The following is a 20,206-nucleotide window of genomic DNA, read 5'->3' on the forward strand; positions in this document are numbered from 1 at the left end:
TACAAGTTTATAGAACTGCTTAAGTCAGACAACAAAAATACTGTATTTAAATTATCCAAATATATAAAAGAAGCTCTTAAACATAGAACTTCCATTACATATAGTGATTAGTTTATATCAGCTCATCCTCATGTTTTATCATTTGCATATTATTTTTTTTCACGTATGGACAATTATTCATATCTACATATAGACATTGCCTGTATCGAATCTGTATTATGTGGTATGTTGAATTCACGTTATATAAATGTATTTATATTCTATGACTATGTACCTTGTTGGTATACGTCGAATAAAATTATGTTCTGTTCTGTTCTGTTCTGTAAACAGGTACATAATAAAAAATAACTAATTTCAATTCATTAATATTTTAAACAGCCTTGCTAAAACCAGATATATTCTAAAAGAAATCTGTTTCAGACATTTCACAGTTAAATAAGTATGCATGTACACATGAACTTTTTATCTTTCTTTTTCAAAAAAAGGTTTACTTTTTACATCTGGTTGGAAACTAAATTGTATGAATAAGTTCATGTTAAAATTTTCAAGGCCCAATATGTTTTATAAATGTAAACTTATCTAAGTGTATGTGTATTCAAATGGCCTCTCTTAACCTTTTTTGGCATCTGTTTAACCCAAGAATGGAAAAAAATGGATTTATCGCAAAACAATTATGCAACATAACTGAAAGTATGTTCTGAACCATGTGACTTTCATTAAGGCCCAATATGTTTAAGCAGATAAAACTTATCAACCCGCATTTACATACAAATGACTTCTCTTAACCCTCGCAAAGTATTTTAACCAACATGATGAGAAAAGAAATGCAGTTATTTCAATTACAATTAACATTCAACAGAAACAATACAATGTAGCGTAAAATTATATGATATTGAATATTGGTGGTTTAAAATAGTTAGTGACATTTTGAGGATTATTCCACAGAAAACAAGGCAAGTAGGCCATATCCATGTGCTATGAACTTTAAATGCATGTTTGACCTTTTAATTTAGATTTGCAAAATATCTTTAAATAGTCACATATATTGTAGCCTGTTTCCGGTGTAGTGTATTTATCAATGTTTTTACTATATAAAAAATGCCATTATTTAGTCATGATGCAATTTAACTTAAACATTGTCAACAAGAGCACGTCTCGTTCTGATATGCATTGGCAAATAAGACTGCATCTATTGAGGTAAGCTAACTTCATGCAAAGGTAATGTTTTTAAAGTCTATTGAATATATTCTCGGAAATGGACCTGAAAACAGCTATTTAGTGTAGCCATAAAAAATGAAATTCCTATATAAAGGGAGGATGGCATACGGGGAGTGCTTTCGGTAATACCACCAGCCGCACAATACATACCAAACATCACAATCATTTAAGCCCTTAAATACAATACACATGTCAGTTAGTATGTTGTTTTAACGAGATCAGTAAAAGACACATGAACACCTAAACAAATAAACATGTGTATGTTACATCAGTCTATTACCTTCTGCTATTAATGTGGCAACTAGCCAAATTATTCTTTTATTTCAAATGTTTTTAATTTTTTCATATTATTCAACCCTTCAATACGTACAGCATTGTGACTCACATATTTAGAAAGTACAGACTAAATACTGTTTAGTTTTTGTGTGTTATAGGTCATAATGCAGATCGCTCAGAATATTCAAAATGGCCGCGAACTTCGGCATCACACAAACAATTATGATGATTAAGTATAACATTTTAGCAGCTTATTTACCCAAACAAACGTAGTAAATCGATACTTAGACGTTTTAACTCATGATGTCAAACATCAAATGATCAATTTAATGAATTATAAAGTGTATTATTAAAGAAAAGTCTGTGAATGTAAAGTTAAAATGCTAATATTTACATTGTGTCAGAACGGATGTTGGAGATTTCGTACCACTTCAATATCGTATCACTACTACATCTTACCATTAAAGGTAATTCTTTCAAGCCGAATCATCGTCGATTGTTACGAATGCTTCTGTAACGATATTGTAGTGGTTACTGGAACGAAGTATTCGTAAATCGGGGGAAACCCGTACCCTGAAATCAGAATCTCGGTTGGAAAGCGAAGATTTAGTTTCTAGTGAAAAGTGTTCATTTTATGTACTATGCAATACAAAATCAAATTTGTGCAGCTCAGATAAACCCATGTTTACAAGATTTAATCAGACTTATTTGCTCTGCTTCCAAACTGGGAGTGGGCTTTGCCATTGGTATAAGTTCCATATAAACAAAATGGCGTCCAATGTTCACGTGAAATCTTCACCAAATTCATTGTAGCGTGAAATGCGGATTAATATATTTAAATTTCATTCCATAAATATTTAGTTTTAACAATACTTCGTGAATTTGTCGGGTTTAATAACTGCTTAAATGACAAAAACAGTTTGCTACGTGCTGTATTGTACAGTAATAAAACATACTTTCTTATCAAAAGTAGAATTATGGTGAAGGCATGTCCATATATGGTCGTGACGATCTAATAAGTACATGTACCTCAGGTGTTTCCGTATTGAGTTTCTATGGTTAACGGAGGTCAAACCCCGCCCAAATCATATACAATTTGCTTGCCGGCCTGCACGTGCTTTATATTAACTATGTATGACAAGCTTTTCTGGTTCCCATTTTCATGGTTCAGTGGTGCCCATTGTTTTAAACCTATCACTCCGTAAAAGAAAGAAAATAGTTCCTTGCGTACACGTTAACGTAAGGGGCTTGTAAAGACAAACGCATCAATTCCGTATAAACAGTAGGTTAAGTTGCAAAATAGTGTGCAGTTGCTTCGATGATTGGCATTTTAGTAACTGACAAGCGAGATAATCATGTATAATTTTCATAGTGTTTTTAACTTTAGAGTGAAAATTTTTCTTACATTAAGAAGAAAAAAATGTCTTGCGTCGTTGAGAAAACGTACTTCTTTTATACTTTTTGATGAAGTATGAAGTTTTATTAGTGAAATAACAACAGTGAAGTTATCAATTTGATATTTTGACTGCAAAATAAGGAGTGAAAATATCAACTTTTACAATTTCTTTTTAAAATCTGTGTAGTTACTTCCCCTTGATCAAAACAAAACACTTCACGTTGAACAAGAAAATCTTGCCAATTTTTTTTTTAAAATGAATTTTAAAAAAAGGATACATAAGTTTAAATACAGATATATTTGAAAATAAACAACATAACGTTTATTAGAAAAATGGTAATCCCGTTTTTCAAACGTTTTCTTGAACTTTGTGGCTGCATGTTCGAACAGTTGCTTTCATACCAAACATATTACAGACGAAAACAACTGCTCGAACATAAATAGAATATTATATCATCGTTCAAATATAGCTTGAACTGTTTGTCGTTGTAATACGTAATAGGAACTCCCCGGAAAATATCACACGGCAATTAACTTATGATTTCTTTTACCCCACCAACGCCTCCAAATTTGTCAAGAACCTAGCGTGGTCTTCACTCCTTACCTCGAAATCGACCTGTCTTCAACGGACCAGACTGGTCTCTGAAAGTGGAATGACTGAATACCCATGTATCATAAAACAAACTCTAAAACTAAGAAAAATGTTTTACAAGGGAGAGGACGTAATTTCATTTCATGCAAACATTAAGTGAGAAAAATATTTCATGGCAAACAAAATGGCGGATTTAGAAAAAAAAGTACCGATTCAGGTACCAATTTTTGCCTGGTAAGTGGACTTTTTCTTTAAATTTTGAAAAATGTATGCGTCCAGTATATTATTCGATCGACATCTTAGTTTGGTAGCAGAACTTTAAAGATAAAAAAGGTTATTAAACAGATGGTGGCTTAGGAGGCAATGTTTACAAATAAACGTATCGATTTTATCCACAGCTTTAGTATTTTCTCGGCAAATATGGCATATCTGTGCATGTTGTAACTGAACTTGCATGTATATATTCCTATTTTTCAAACTTCATGGTTATAACTCGACTGCACACGTTTCTTGGCCGATTTTTTGTTCCTTAAATCCCCATTTTGTTTATTGCAAGCACATTACCCACATTTTGGTGAAATGCAAACAAATTTCTGCACAGTTGTTTAGCCTTGAGAGGAAACGTTTTTAGTTCTGAGAATCGCTAATGATCACGAGTCTTTCAGTTTGGTATGTGATGTGTGTCATAATTTGAAGTCAATGACGTTTTCACTTTCGGAACGGACTTAAACTTCACCATGTCCAGAGTGAAGGCGAACGAGCCTCACGTTATTCAGAAAATCACAGAAGACCGCAGTGACAAAGAAATCCGTCAATACATGAACAGAAAATGCTAGCCTGTCGCCGATGAAAAATCGCACTGGTGCGATTACAACTCTCAAAGAAGTTGGATTATCAGTAAACAAAAATATATATTCATCGTCTTTAACCCCTAACAGCAGAAGGTGGATGGAGATTTCGACGCGGATTTTTTCATATAAAATTAAGACACGACTCATACCACAGTCAACAGTTCTGGACATATAACAGTTTTAAGAACATTTGCGGCAATCAGGAGTTCCTTCCCCAGTCACTTCGTTTATTATTCGTTATATAGTAGTCAGGGAACCAGACATATGCGCTACATAAAACATCTTCAGTACATTTGAGACTTACACCAATGTGAGTGCCGTTCTCTGCCGCCGAATCAATTACTGCATTATGTGGAAATAAGTTTTTTTCTTCAAATTGTCTTCCCAAACAATGTTTGACTACTTCATACAGGCTTCTTTCTTATTAAATGAATAATTATCTGCTTTAGAAAAACTGATGAAAATACAAGAATGATATAAAGGGCGTTTGGTGAAATTCAAAAGTCATGTTACAGATTGAAAATTTCATAGCTAAAGCATTAAATATTAACAGTAGTGGCCTAATTATCGTTCATTAACTGTACCTACCCACGATTGTAACGTAACACACATAGTCAAAGTGGTAGTATTTATCATTAACTGTTTGATAAGTAAAACAAATAATTGATTTCAGGCTTTATTTACAGATATTTGTTTTATCAATTTTGACATGGTCCTATCACTTGTTGTTTACAAGGGTGATATCGGACAGTCACATTGCATGTTTTTCATCCAAATGCTTTTCTAAAGCATCGATTTAAACCTTTAAGCATCTGATTAAAATTGCCACCAAATAAAAGCAAGCATGTGCAGTTTACTGTATACTATGATGTACATATATTTATCTCGTGCAGGCAATGGTATAAAACTTAGATAGGGTGTCCGAAAAATGTCCAATGTTAAGGCTAGGTTGAACATTTAAAGTGGCACTTTTAATCAAAATCAATATATACACATGTATAACAAACATCAATTTTGACTGAACATTCTTTAGCTACTTATTAAGTAAAACATTTATGGAAAATATTAATTACTGATAACAAGATTGTAACCGTGTATTTAATAGCAGAAAGCGCAAAAATGTTAAATGATTGGTGAATACTAAGAACTTTACTGTGGTCTACTATAGTCTCATAATGTAGAAATACCGTGTTTTATGCTCATTTCTCTCAAATTATACTCTGTATCCTTCATAAGAACCATTGTTTTCTACATTTATTCATCTTTTTTAAAATATTAAAACAATACTATTGGTTGTGGTAAATCTTATTTGTGAGTAAGAGTGCATCTTGAAATGATTTGCTTTGTTGTTAATATCATCTTCTTCTAATGGCATTGACCGCTGAATAACTTTTTTGGCTTACTCAAAACAAATACTTTAGTGGTTTTGTACAATTGGCTGCGTGCCAAAATATTGATTAACCAATATGCATGATACATTATCAAAAAAAATAAGTAAACATCATGTCCGAATAACAAATAATATAACAATATAAGCAACTATGTTACACGTACTATCTTTGCGAAGACTTTCATTTCCTTTTCAACTTACACGTGTGTACTAACCTTTTTCCCACATGAATCTTAAGAACCATGGTGGTTTACATCTGGACCAATGGCAGGAATACCATATATTATATATTTATGTTCTATATATCAGCCAGGTACAATATGATTTGACCCGAAACCTCTCATTGCATTAAATATTCTAAGCTTAAAGGTCAATACCAGATCCATTTTGTTAACGAATCAATATCTACATTATCTAACACAGATAAAATGCATAATACAAGAAATAAAATATAAATGAAAATATCTTAGCCACAGAAAATGTGGGAAATAAACTTGTTCACAACAGCAACATAACAGAATATTGATTTTTGACTCAAGCATAAATAGCTCATCATAGCATCATACAAAATGCATACATATACAATTCATACATACATAAGTATATTTTCTCCCACCTCAGATAAGTAGATCCATTAATTTAACCATGCTCAAAATTCTTATCTTGCACACGGTCGAAGATAAAATGCCCGTATGGAACTTCTTTTAAGAGTCACCACATTGTAATTACCTCCCTTGTTGAAGTCTGTAGCGCATCATGGAAACCTTGTCTGGTCGCAATATTTAGAACACGAGTTAATTATTTCTCGCTTCAAATGTCACCAGAAAACAGTTTTCACGCACCTTTCAAGAAATAATGCTTCACTCTTCTTAGAACTATTTAAAGACCGTCAGACCATTTACATACTCTAAATCACTGCGCGAATATCCATGACAACCACGAATTATTGCATATCCGTACGCAATTATTTTTACTTAGCACAAAAGAGTTCCGGTAAAAAAATACATTTTTACTTTATTTTGTTTGACTTAGGTGGGAGAAAAAGCATCTACCATAGCCGCTCGTGTAAGATAGGTTCATCCCGACCCTCGCGCAGGGTGTTTTGCGGAAACTCGGTAAACCTCGTTTCCGCAAAACACCCTACGCTCGGGTCGGAATGGACCTATCTTACACTCTCGGCCATGGAAGATACTTATAATCTCGAATGGTAAAGTATGGACCTTTTTCCATATTATACAGATACTTGAACTGAATGAAGTGATTATGTACAATGGAATTAATGACATCGAAACAAATAAATTCTACAATATGCCACATCGATATATACAATTATAATGAGTTTTGAATTTCATGTTTTTTTTTCAAATATACAGATATGCCCCGCCATTCAACACTCTTTCCTGAAATGTAATGAATTGCTACCATATTTAAATATAAAATATTCACAACTATAAATTGAAATGTTCATGTATAGTATTTGAAATCCAAGTCCATGTTAATACAGCATTATCTTTATTATATATTATTGCTATAAAATCTTGATCGCACATTCTTCAATTCCAATCCATAATTGTTCCAGGATAGACTGACATTTGCTCGGTCGAGTCGGTTGGTTTATTGAGTTCCCAATCGATGAATAAAAAAGGTCCTTCTATTATTGCGCCTTTTTCTTTACCTCGTTCTGCTTGTTTACTGGGATCAAATGTTTTTCCGGCTTTCCAAACGGTCATTGGCCATTGCTTTACTAACACTATTAGAATTTTGCTTTAAAAATTGCCAATTTTAATTGAATTTTTCGAATTAGTTCGCGACTAGTAATTAGTCAAAAATTGTAAAGTGCTGATGCAAGAGAAAACATGGAAATGAAAAAAATCATTCCATATTCAATTATAAATATTGAATCAACATGTAATGTATGTTCCGGACGCCTTTTTACAATATACTGTGAACATGATGAAAATGAAAAAAATAATATTATGTTTTAACAATCATCTTTATAATAACAATTGTTCAGATACGCTTAGCGATATCATGCAATATACTTCTTACAATCATCTTATACTATTCTTTTAATAATTGACATATAAAATGAAATTCAAATAGCCAACTTAATCAATCAATATACATAAAACTACTAGCTATATATACGTGTTCAAAGTTACAAGAATTCAGACGAATTACCTACTTTTTCCACTAGTGCATTACGCTCCTCCCCACGCTCTATACACATGTCAAATTATCCAAGTGAAATGTTGATGCAAAAATGATAGAAAGAACATAAAATACATCAAAATGCACGATTTTAAACTTATATTTGTCAATATGTTCACGGGCGAAGACACCCAAACCCACATTTAATGTAAATATTTTAAGATCGAAGGACATCAGTCTCGAAGTGTACCCTAAGTCGCAAGTTCCTCTAGCGGAAAATCCTGGAAACTGAATTTAGTTGAACTCAAATAAGAGTTTTCAGTTCATTGAAACTGATATAACTTTTTTGGGTGTTGTTTTTCAAACAATACCGAAGGTATATTGAAAATGTCATCTTTAAAGCCGTTGCGTTGGAGAAATTATATATATATATATGTTCCTGCAATTTAAAACAATATTGTTAGTCATGTGGTGTTGAACAACATTAAGTGTACAAATCTTTCCATGGAAACACACTCAATGCTACTGTCCATGGTAAAGTAATACTAGTTAATAGGTCATATATTTCAGCTTCCATCGAACCACGAATTCAATAATACACTGGACACTTAAATGACAGAAGTGTAAAACGTCTGTTTTAAGGAACGATGATCCAAACCCAATATACTTTTGCGATTTAGATAGTCGTTGCTTTGCCACCAGTCGGCAAACCATCAACATTTAAATTTAAAACATTTGGCGTATGGACACGTTTACATTTCTAACTTGTGTTCGATTCACATCATCATAAAATAATAAACCTTCGTGAACATTTCAAAGAAACATGAAATAAATATACCTTTGTCAAGTGTTGACTTGTACTATGTTTCTATTTCCAACTTGAACGGCTATGATGTCATATCTCCCCTTTATTGAAAGCTTTATCGAACATCCTGCTAGTAGAATACGATTTCCTTTCAATATTTGCAAACCCGTTTTCTTTCTTTCTCGCATACATTCTTCAATATCGTCTGTAAATTCATGACAATTGGATTAAATTCATATTTTAAACACACAGTTCAGTTGCATATTATTTAAAGGTTCATTTATATTGTTTCATGGTATAATGTAGACAGTTTCAATAGTAACAATTTGAAACACCTTTAAATAAATCAAAACTTTAGCAAGCTAAAAGGGTCACGGAATTTACCAACTGCTAACGATTATAGGTATTTTCCTAGTAAATGTTTGAAAAGAAAATAGAAATTTGAACATATCTTACAATAATAAAGCGCATTTTTAGGCGCTTAATTTGATAACAATTTTGAAGTACTTACATATGTGCATGTCTTGTTCTCCAATTGACAAGACTATCTGGCTCCCGTCTTTAATACAGATGCGGTCATCTTTTTTACCCACCGCTGGTTCTAATGTTGGCGATAAAATGCAGGTGCGATACTCTTTTTCACGCTCCAAAGGGTCAAACACTGTGCCAACTTCAACATTACACTGATGCCCAACCCTTGAAGATTGCAAATGAAATCTTTGTTGCTCTAATGTTGGCGGCACGGGTATAGTACAGATGCGAAAATCTGTGTTTTCTCCAACTTGTCCAAATGCATGTGAAACAGTGCTATCTGTTAAATGAGGCTGGTCTTCAACTCTAAAAGTGTGCATGTTGTCGTTTCTTGTTGAGTTTGTACTTATATCAGTTCTTTTGCTTTGATTCTGATAACACTGCATTCTGATATATTCAGGTGTCGCTTGTACTGCCATTTTCTTTTCCTGGACACTATATTTAATGAATGTTTCGGATTTTTCTATAACGCTGAGTTCCCAATCGCTAATATTTTGATACCATTCTTTGTCATTCGTTTCAGTGGGTTTCATTTTACATTTTATGCCAACGGCTGCATCGTCATCCTTGCAATTTGGACAGCATGAATCTTCAATGTGACACTCCGTGTCAATTTCGCCATGGACTATATTAAAAGATATTGTTGCTGATGTCCGATGATCCATAAATACTACTGTCGGAATCATTGTTGCTGACGTCAGATGCTTCGTACCTACTTCTATTAGGACTCTCGAACTGTTTGTTACTCTCAGATGACATGGAATCCATACTTTTGTATGAATCATTGTTGCTGATGTCAGACCTTTGGTACCTACGTCTATTAGAACTCTGGAATTGTTTGTTCCTCTCAGATGACGTGGAATCCCTACTTCTGTAAGAATCATTATTGGTGACGTCAGATTTTTCGTACCTACTTGTATTAGATCTCTCGAATTGTTTATTCCCCTGAAATGACATGGGATCCATACTGTGGTAGAATTCATTGTTGCTGACGTCAGATCCTTCGTACCTACTTCTATTAAAACTCTCGAATTCCTTGTTCCTCTTAGATGACGTGGAATCCATACAACTGTCGGAATCATTATTGCTGACGTCAGATGCTTGGTACCTATTAATATCAAAACTCTCGAATTTGTTCCTCTTAGACGGCATGGAATCCATACTGCTGTAAAAATCATCGTTGCTGACATAAGTTGCTCCATGCAAACTATTGTAAGAATTGTTCGTTCCCATCCGATGAAAAGGAGTCCATACTATTGTACGCTGGAAATAACACGGACAGTTAACAAAATATGTACGTTTTGATAATTAAATAATTCGGACACCAAATGTATTGTAGGACACCCTTCATAAGTCACCGGTCAATACTTTTTGTCCCTTTAATTGCATTTGTCAATATTTCGCTATTCAGTCAATTGATGTATTTGATTTTTGGCGAAGGTATGTTTGTTCAATTGAATAGATTTAAGTTTTACTGTATGTTAAAAAATGTTAGAAATTCAAGAGATAATTAAAAGCATTTACGGAAAAAAGTATAGCTTCGTTGTGTATTACTTCTATCATTTGATTAAAAATGCAGTTATAATTGAACTGAAGTCTAATACCATGCAACTAGATAACAAAAATGTTCTGCCACTTGTCATTGTTTTTTTAACTTTTTCAAGTGACAAGAGGAGTCACTCTTAAATGGTGCAATTTATTTATTATTCGGGCAAATATATTTGAATGCTGGTTGTTGAAATTGTGATCATTATATTATGCGATTTTCAATTTATAAAGTTATACAAATATGATAAAGTTTAATAAGTACCACTATCGCTGCTGGACCTATCTAGGGTGATGGTGTTTTGCTCCCCATCTTGAATGGTTGAGTCCTTTAGTGACACACAGTCGGACACAACAACAAGATTGATCTTCTGTTGAGACTGAAAGTTGTTGCTGCAACGTGTTACCGTCTGAAATGTTGGACCACAGCTTTATGCATGCTGTAAGGGTATTCACTTGGAAAAACACTCTTTCATCAAATACTGAAACTAGCAGCTTCGGTTTGATTGAAACTTGACAGCAAACTTAAGAGCAATAATGTTTCCCCCCTATAACTGACTTAAGTGCAAATCGATATCCAAGAGTTATTTAGACATCAATCATCACGAAGTAAGCAGCCAAATGTATACAACTTGGATAATTATACTTTTGGCCTGCTGATGTATTAGTTCAAAAGTAATTATTGAGTAAATATAGACCAATCAATATACATTTTGACAACCTCTGACCAAATCAAAGACTTAACAAGTTTTATATCATTCAGGTGTCTGAATTACAAGATATTTCTAGAAGGTTTAGGCAGAAAAATGGATAATAATATATAAAAAAAGGTTGTGCTAATGAATACTAATAATTATTCATTTCTACCAGAAGTACTCTTTCGTAAGTTGTAGAATCCGACTCCGAGGCTTGGTCGTTATAGCAACTGTTTGGATACGGGTCGCTTGAATGATTTCCACGATTACACTGGAGATCTTCAGGTCTTAATATTTGCAAAATGTTTGCATTATCTCGCACGTCAGGAGCAGTATCCACTTCAATTTCGCAATCGGTATGTATGACGCCTCCCGTTTCACTTTCTAAACTACTGTAACCTGAAAAATTGCATTGATCATGTTTACAATCATGTTTACAATTAATTATTTTTACCTTTAGTTTTGAAATTAACTTGTACTGATTTTTTACTACATTTTGTTTACTACCGAAAAATGCATATATACCACCAACAACATCTTGGCGTAGATTGACGAACATAGAATTGTCTTCTCCTATCTTAATTTTACGTCCTGGACTATGTTTTACGCTCGAAACTTCACTCTTTAGTTGCGTTTCGTGGACCTGATGCTACAATAAATCAATATGGTTTTGATATGAAATAATTGTATGCATTCTCCATTCATAAAAGATAAGCAATTGTATATATATATTCATTTCCAAGTATGCTGAAAGAAATTTCTTCAAGTATATGCAAAACAAGGTTATGATTAATTTGATGTTATAAACTATATTGTGCCTCTGTTTACATAAAGGATGTCGTACCAACTCCTCAGCAGTGTTAGCTAAATGTTCTGGCCTGCTTTTCGGACATAACCTGTCGGGAAGTGTCGGATTCAAACAGCTGGGTCGTTGTTGTCCTACCTTAATTATGGTGTCCACATCGTTCGCAAGTAGTTGGGCTCCAGGATTTAAGGGTTTGTCAGGAATTGCATCTGTTTCGGTTATGTCTGTAAAACAATGATTGCAAAATCCATACATTCCCATGAAATTTGGTATATAGCCATTTTCAATGTAAATTATCTTTTGTTATAAAAAAAAAATTTATTGGTGCAGATGTGAAAAACCGAAATTTAAATGCACAATTCGACGAACGTACTCAACGCTCTAAATTGATTATTTATGTAACATTTGCGTTATAATTAGCTATAGCAGTATCGTACATTTTAATAAAATGACCGACCTGAAGTGAGTAGCGTTTCGCTCGGTTCCTTGATATCTTTGCTACCGGAATCAGGAAACCATTGTCTGGATGCCTTAAGTAGAATATATGTTTTTGAACAGAATAATGTTACTTGTTAAATTTATATTTGATGCATCGAACAAGTGCAAGTATTTCATGCGTTTGAAACACACGTAAGCAAATTACATTTTATAACGGCATTACTGTAAACAAATGCTATTGGTTGATAACATTTTTTTACCTCTTGAGGCGCTTCAACATCACATCTGTTGACATCAATGAACACTTTGTTGACGGCAGTTTTTTTAGATGCTGTTGTATTACAAAGGTTTCCTTCCATAATAGTTGTACAATCTTCACTATCATTTTCCTTGTCTGCAAATCATTAAGTAGGCATAGTTTAAACATATGTTACTGTATTTGTAAATGTTGAAGCAAAACATACAATTTTAATATTCTACTTGCCTTCAGTTTTAGATTCTTTCGTAGCATTCTGTTCAGCATCACCGAGAATTTTTACTTGCATATTTTTCAGAGACGGCTTGTGAACTTCCATGTAACAAACGTCTGATGCCAAGTAGCCCACTTCGTCTGAAGGAGAATACAAAAGGAGCATAAGACTTAAAATGAACTACAGAAATATAGTAGTAGAGTAAAATATATGATTAATAACAATTTAAAGTAAAACATGATGAGTATTCCTTACCGACGGTTTGGCAAGTTGAAGAATCCGACTTCAAGGCTTGATTTGTATAGCACTTGACAGGAAATTGGCCGTCAGAATAAGGTCCACGATGACATTGGAAACATTCAGGTGTCAGTTTTTGCAAACTGTTCGTTTCTTTTAATTGAACTTGGATGTCAGGAACAGTATCGACTTCAATATCGCAATCTGTATAAGTGACGCCATCCGTTTCACTCTCAAAACTGTTGTAGCCTGAACAATACATAGATTATGGTTATTCCAATTATGGTTATTAATTTGTTGTATTATGTATACTGTTTTTTTTAATGTAAGCTAACAGATGTTTACATTATTATTTTACTTTGATAGTGTAATATGTATATTTACCATCATCAACTTCTTGGCGTAAATGCACACACATATGATTGTCTTCCCGTATCTGAATTGACCCCTTTTGCTTATGTTTTGCGCTCGATACTTCAAGCTTAATCATGGTGTCCACATCGTTCGCAAGTAGTTGGACTCCAGGATTTAAGCGTATATCAGGAAATGCATCTGTTTCTGTTATGCCTGTAAAAAAATGCAGGATTTATTCTTTCTGAAACTTGTGCGAAATTAAAGTACAACTGTAATTGAACAGTTCGCATGGGATCACCATCGGTAATTACGCACCTTTTTCATGATGGAAGTTGTGCAGCAGGAAACTGCCTTCACTGTCTTTTTCAGGGGTATAAAGTTCTACATCCGTTTTCAATATGTCACGCAGTGGTTGTTCCTTCTGCAAACTGATGGGTGACTCTCTTTGACCACGGATAGAAGGTTTAATCTGGATTGGTAGGGAGCTTTGATCGCATGTTTCTTGACTTGGGAATACAATTACAGTATCAGCTTCTTCAGACTTCTTCGCTTCATGTAGACTCATATGCCCTACAATAAATAGACAACTTAAGCCATGTTAGATTTCTCTACACGGGCGATAATTCCGACTAATGAATCTTTATAAATGAAGCTTACTTACCTTCGTTAACATTTTGTAGCTGTCGCTTTAAATAATGTTCAATGCCTCTATCGTTAAGCGGTTGCTGGAAGCTGAGTTTTAGTTCAATGGTACCCGAACAAGAAGCCCATGGTACTGTAATAGGATGTTTCTGAAATGCAGCTTTACAGCTTACCCACACCTTATCCACCGCAAGAGCGAAACGAGAGTCTGCCCAAATGTGAGCTTGACCACTAATTGGATTGGACTGTTTCTTTGGTCGACAGATAGCATAAACATTATTCTTTCTCGCGATTGATGTCTTCGGGAAGGACATTTGAATTATAAGGGTCGGGGTGTCCATGAGCATAAAGTCCATGTTTGTTTTACAGGATATTGCAAAGGTGTAACTGTTATTTTGTTGTTGTTGCGAAGAAGGCCCTGTACATGCAATAGTCCTTTGTCTAGTCCGGTTGTGAAAAACTGAAATACAAAATTTTATGCACAGTCCGTAAAACGTACTCTTCGCAGTATGATGATTATTTGTGTAAGATCTGCATAAAATTTGCTAAAACATGATCGTCAATTTTAATACAAAGACCGACCTGAAGTGGATGGTGTTTCCTTCTGTTCCTTGACATCTTTACTACCACAATCAGGAAAAAAATGTCCAGATGCCTTAAGTAGAATTTGTTTTGAACAAAATATTACTTGTAAAATCTATATTTGTTGCATCTAACAAGTGCAAGTACTTTATGTGTTTGAAACACACGGAAACAAATTACATTTTATAAAGGGCATTAATAAATAAATTTGCTATTGGTTTATGACATTTTTTATCGTACCTCTTGAGGCGCTTCAACAACACATCTGTTGACACCCATGACCATTTTCTTGACGGCGTTTTCGTTAGATGTTTTTGTATTCGAAGTTTTTCCATCTATAACAGTAATACAATCTTGATTATCATTTTCCTTGCCTGCAAAGTATTTAGTAGGCATAGATTAAAAATGTATTACTATATTTGTACAAAATGAAGCAGAACAAATTTTTAATATTCTACTTGCCTGCAGTTTTAGATTCTTTCGTAGCATTTTCTTCAGCATCACCGAGAATCTTTACTTGCAGTTTTTTCAGAGACGGCTTGTGAACTTTCACATAGAAAACGTCTGATGTCAGGTAGTCCACTTCGTCTGAAAGAGTATACAAAAGGACGTTTAGACTACAAAAGACATGAAACAATTGTACAATGCAGATATGATTTATTACAATTAAAAGTGAAAAATGGTAAGTATTCCTCACCGACGAAATCATAAGGGTCGAACTCTGATCCGCATTGTAGTTCTTCATCTAGACATTGTTGTAGCTTTGTCTCGGTTTCAATTTCAGTGATACTTTCTATTTGAGGGTCGATGTGATCTTGCTCGGGGATATATTCAGAGACTGGAACAGGTTGGGCAGCATCTGGGCCGTGATGACTTAAGTCATTACAAACAACGTTTTTGTCTTGTTCAACAGAAGAACACTTCTTACGAATAGACTCAATCAGATCGGTGTCTAATGCACTGTTTCTTGTATCGAACACATTACATTTGGATGAGCACGTGTTATCTAAGCCTTGCGCACACAAGCTTTCAGAGACATATAAATCACGATTCATGTCGTTAATGTCGCTTCCACATGTTGTATCATTAGAAATGATGTGTTCATAAGGTTCAATCGATTCCTTTTCACTGAAAGGTTCTTGCACACCCTGGCATTTGAAATCATGTTCATCTTGCTTTGTCATGGAGTTTGAATATCTTTCAGCTTTGTATTGGTCACCGTTGTTATTAACGTTGTTAAAACATACATCAGTGTTCTCAATTGTACAATCAGTACTTACAAATGCATTATCATCCGTTCCATTGTAACTATTTTGATTTCTTTCAATACAGCTATTTACAGAAGCAGTAAACTCACACGTATCGTATGCATAGTTACAGGTTGTATTAATAGCTACAGCAGGGCGACAATAATCTTCTTTTCCATTATGGCAATTTTTATACATAACATTTTCTTCAACGGAACAGTCTTGAGCAGAAGAATCGAGGGGCGAGTTCTGTCCAAATGCTACGTTATTTCGATGTCCTAATTCATTGCCACATGATTCGCGAATTGCGGGTATTTTTGAAGCCTCGTGTAGACTTACAGAGGACACATTATTCACTTCAAAATCAGCATCAGGAATATCATTCCATGATATCGGGATTGTCATTTCATTGTTATTCTGGGAATTATTATCGACTTTTTCGTTCAATAAAACAGTATCATATCTATCAATGTTAGCGTGTACGTCCAAATGCAAGGATACACTTCTTTCTCCTGGTATATTGACTTTGTTATTCCTTTGACTTTTTCCATCAACCTGATCATGATTGTTGGATTGCTCATGTTTTGCTTCCGCAAAGTCAAACTCTGATGGCCCATGGCATATCTCAACCTCGTCATGCCTTTTAATATTCCTTTGTAATTTCGCTTCATTTGTATCAAAGGAGCTGCATTGACTGTCAATATTCTCATCTTCCCCCTGATCGGTTTCACTCTCCACACTACCAATATCAATAGCTGTAGTGTCAGTTTCATCCACCAAACAATTGTCATTGTTGCTAGTATCTTCAGTTGAATTTTGTTCGCATGCGGACAGGGGAAAGCTGCAGCTGCATACTCTTTCTTTAGCACACACATTACACTTGTTATCAGATTTATCAGGAAAATCTATCGCAGGTAGCTGCTGTTTTATGTCTTCTTTAGCACTTATGTCTTGGAATTGTTTTGAATCACATTTCGCTTTAAAAAATGCAAAGAGACAGGCAGATAAATCTTCATCAGGGGTTAGTGTCAGTGAAACCTTTTCCTCCATAGCAACACGCAAATGTCCGCAAATTCCTGTACGACGGGGGGTGCATAGGACGAGTATTTGTAAAACTAATACCAGTATCACGACGAACAAATTCAGCAGCGTCAGAGCGTTCTCCCACATGGTTCATGATATCGTTCTCTGAAATAATGACGATAACTTATTGACATAACACAAGACAGAAAATCGCAAATCGCAACCGACGATTTTGTTATCCGTGCCAAACTGGGGTAAACCAACAAACAGCATCGAAAATACAGGTATGTGTTCATATGTCAAGCGATTCAGTCCTGCACACAAACTACTATCACAAGGAAGGGTCTATTGCATTTACGAAAACATGTTGATGACTCAAATGATTTTCAAGAAAAGAATCAAAGCGACCTAATTATATTTTATAGGTAAAGCAGGGAGGAACCGAGACATAATAAGACCAAAGTGGCAAGTGCTTAATTATCGAAATCACGAAAAAGGAAGAATTACCATTCTTCTACTGGCATCGTTTAACTGTTAAAAATGTATTGTAATTTTACTCAATGTTGGCATTCAGAAAGCCTGGAAATGGTTCTTTCGTCACTGTATTCCTAAGAATGTTCCTGCAGGAGATGACACGAGTTTGAATCCAAACTAATGAAAGACCTTCATATGTTGTAAAACGGGCTTACACTTTAAACTACTTCTGGCTCGCCTCTGTAAAGTACTAGTCGAATCATAATCTTCTATGATAATTTAGCGTGACTATATAACGTAGACTACGGTGAATTATCACAGTTACTATCGTAACTGAGTCAATGTCGGCGTCGGCGATGCAGTTTGGTTAAAGTGTTGTTGTTTTCAACAGTCATGTTCTTATATCAGTAAGCAATCTTGCTATTAAAACTCAACGTCATTGATGTTCCTAGGAGGTCAGAAGATCAAGTTGCGTAAATTTTGGTTACACTTTATGCAACTATGTACAACATGCACCTGACAAGGTTAGTACGTAAATTATAACTTTGAATCTTTACCTTTGTCATATTGGATTATATCATGCATTTATTTACGGTTGAAATATGTTAATCTTGTGCCTTTTCTTAATTAGAGTTTGGATAAAGTGTTACGTAAATAAATATGAATATGCTTTTCGCAGTATCAACACGTATGGGATGAGGTGGTGGGTAGAAAGGGGACTGTAGATCGACTTCGAGGAAATTGACATGGATAGATGTTATCAAAGTTTTTCGATTCTGGATAATTATCAACAAATTGATTCACAAATTTCCCTGTTCCAGGAATAGGATCTAAGTTTGCCGATTAGCTTAATTACTACACCCCATCAATTTGCTTTCTATTAAACTTTGTAGACATTGATGGACACCCAAAGTATTTCTAATTTGGATTGAGTTGTTCTGGTTTGCGGAGCAGAATGCTTTAACAAACATAGCGTTACAAATACTTTAATCGATCAAAACATAGGCTGATTAAGGCAAAAAATAGAACAAGGAAGTATAAAAACAGGGTTTTTTTCAGTGAAGAATTAATTTAATAATAATAAGCAAATATTATCCTATTTTTTATGATTTTATAAATAATGTTTATTCTTTAAAGTTATATAATTATATCATAAATAATCGAATGTTACATGTCAGTGAATACTTTACACCTCAAGACAAAAAAAAGCTTAAATCGAAAGTACAAAACAAAACAAATCAAAATCATTTCCTGAAGTAATTCTAAAACTGTTTTATATCGAGGTAAAAATAAACTTACCATTATACAAATAACAAATATGAATGATATTCCTCTTTGAGAAATGTCCAATCAAGAAATCCAAATTTTAAACTAAATTAGTATTAACGATAATTAACATTGAGTTATTAGTACTTTACGTCTTGATGTAAACCTTGTTACTGAGCCTTGCAAAAATACGGAGGCGTTTTAAATCGATTAACGTTTAGAAATTGAAAATATGATATATAAGTATCTCATGAAGAGATGATAAATAATTTTAATATTATTTCAAGTACATCTTTAAAAGTAGGATGTATGATGACAATACACACGCGTTATACTGTTTTTTATATCAGGGTGTTTTTTTTAATTATAAGTCATGGATTTCTTAGTGAATGCGTCATTTAATGTTTATGACACCGTCGCATTGTTCGGAAATTACAGCAACATTTCGAACTTCCGTCCAGCAAAGAAAAGTCGCAATAGCGCATGCTGATTGTTTGACTTTTCTCTTCATCCACGTCCTCAAAAGTTACGATTTTGCTCGCTTTATCGGGCAAACATGTAAAGAACATGATTAATACGGAGTAGGCACTGGCACCGGATTTTCAAACTCAATATTTTATTTTTTTTATCTTTAAATCTTATTATGCCAAAATGAAAATAGAAATACCGAAAATGGGAAAAAATATTTATTTTATTTAAATATTAGAATATGCATTGTTTATATAAATACTAACATTAAGTATATATATATACAGCACAAAGTGCATATTGATATCAAAATATTTTTCTTTTTTTTTTTAATTTTCGGTATTCTCATTTTTAGTTTGGAATTATAAGATTTTTTTTGATTTTTTTTAAAAATAATTCAGTTTGAAACTCCGGTGCCAGTGGTTGTGGGCATCAATGCAACGTTTTAACCCAAAGCTTTATAAATAAGCTATTTCAAAGTGAGGTATGTCAGTGATGTCTGGTACGCTACGTGTCACTCGTTCAGTGTCTGTGTTGTCTTGTACGCTACGTGTCGCTCGTTCAGTGTTTGTGTTGCCTGGTACGCTACGTGTCGCTCGCGTGTCTCTCGTTCAGTGTCTGTGTTGTCTGGTACGCTACGTGTCGCTCGTTTAAGTGTCGGTGTTGTCTGGTACGCTACGTGTCTCTTGTACAGTATCTGTGTTGTCTCGTACGCTGCGTGTCGCTCGATCAATCTTCTACTTCCAAAAC

At 34.1% G+C, this 20,206-nt stretch overlaps 1 protein-coding gene across 3 annotated transcripts; it reads right to left on the reverse strand.

Annotated features, from left to right (window-relative positions):
• Window positions 1-5,282: 5,282 nt before the first annotated feature.
• LOC128206647 (uncharacterized) lies at window positions 5,283-19,167 on the reverse strand. Of its 3 annotated transcripts, none has more exons than XM_052909240.1 (19): window positions 19,022-19,167; window positions 15,676-17,413; window positions 15,441-15,566; window positions 15,219-15,313; window positions 14,979-15,051; window positions 14,416-14,856; window positions 14,070-14,324; window positions 13,785-13,967; window positions 13,419-13,649; window positions 13,178-13,303; window positions 12,954-13,087; window positions 12,713-12,785; window positions 12,295-12,479; window positions 11,976-12,099; window positions 11,623-11,849; window positions 11,021-11,165; window positions 9,191-10,473; window positions 8,713-8,884; window positions 5,283-8,313 (listed from the first exon to the last, which is right to left on the reverse strand). In XM_052909240.1, exons 2-17 carry the CDS (start codon window positions 17,393-17,395, stop codon window positions 10,418-10,420), a joined length of 4,194 nt encoding a protein of 1,397 aa, XP_052765200.1. In that variant the 5' UTR covers window positions 17,396-17,413; window positions 19,022-19,167; the 3' UTR covers window positions 5,283-8,313; window positions 8,713-8,884; window positions 9,191-10,417. The 3 variants fall into 3 exon arrangements, with proteins under 3 accessions (XP_052765200.1, XP_052765201.1, XP_052765199.1); XM_052909241.1 differs by having other exon boundaries at window positions 12,394-12,479; window positions 15,219-15,352; XM_052909239.1 differs by having other exon boundaries at window positions 15,219-15,352.
• Window positions 19,168-20,206: the final 1,039 nt, after the last annotated feature.

Source organism: Mya arenaria, chromosome 10, assembly GCF_026914265.1.
Source record: "Mya arenaria isolate MELC-2E11 chromosome 10, ASM2691426v1".
Taxonomy (NCBI): domain Eukaryota; kingdom Metazoa; phylum Mollusca; class Bivalvia; order Myida; family Myidae; genus Mya; species Mya arenaria.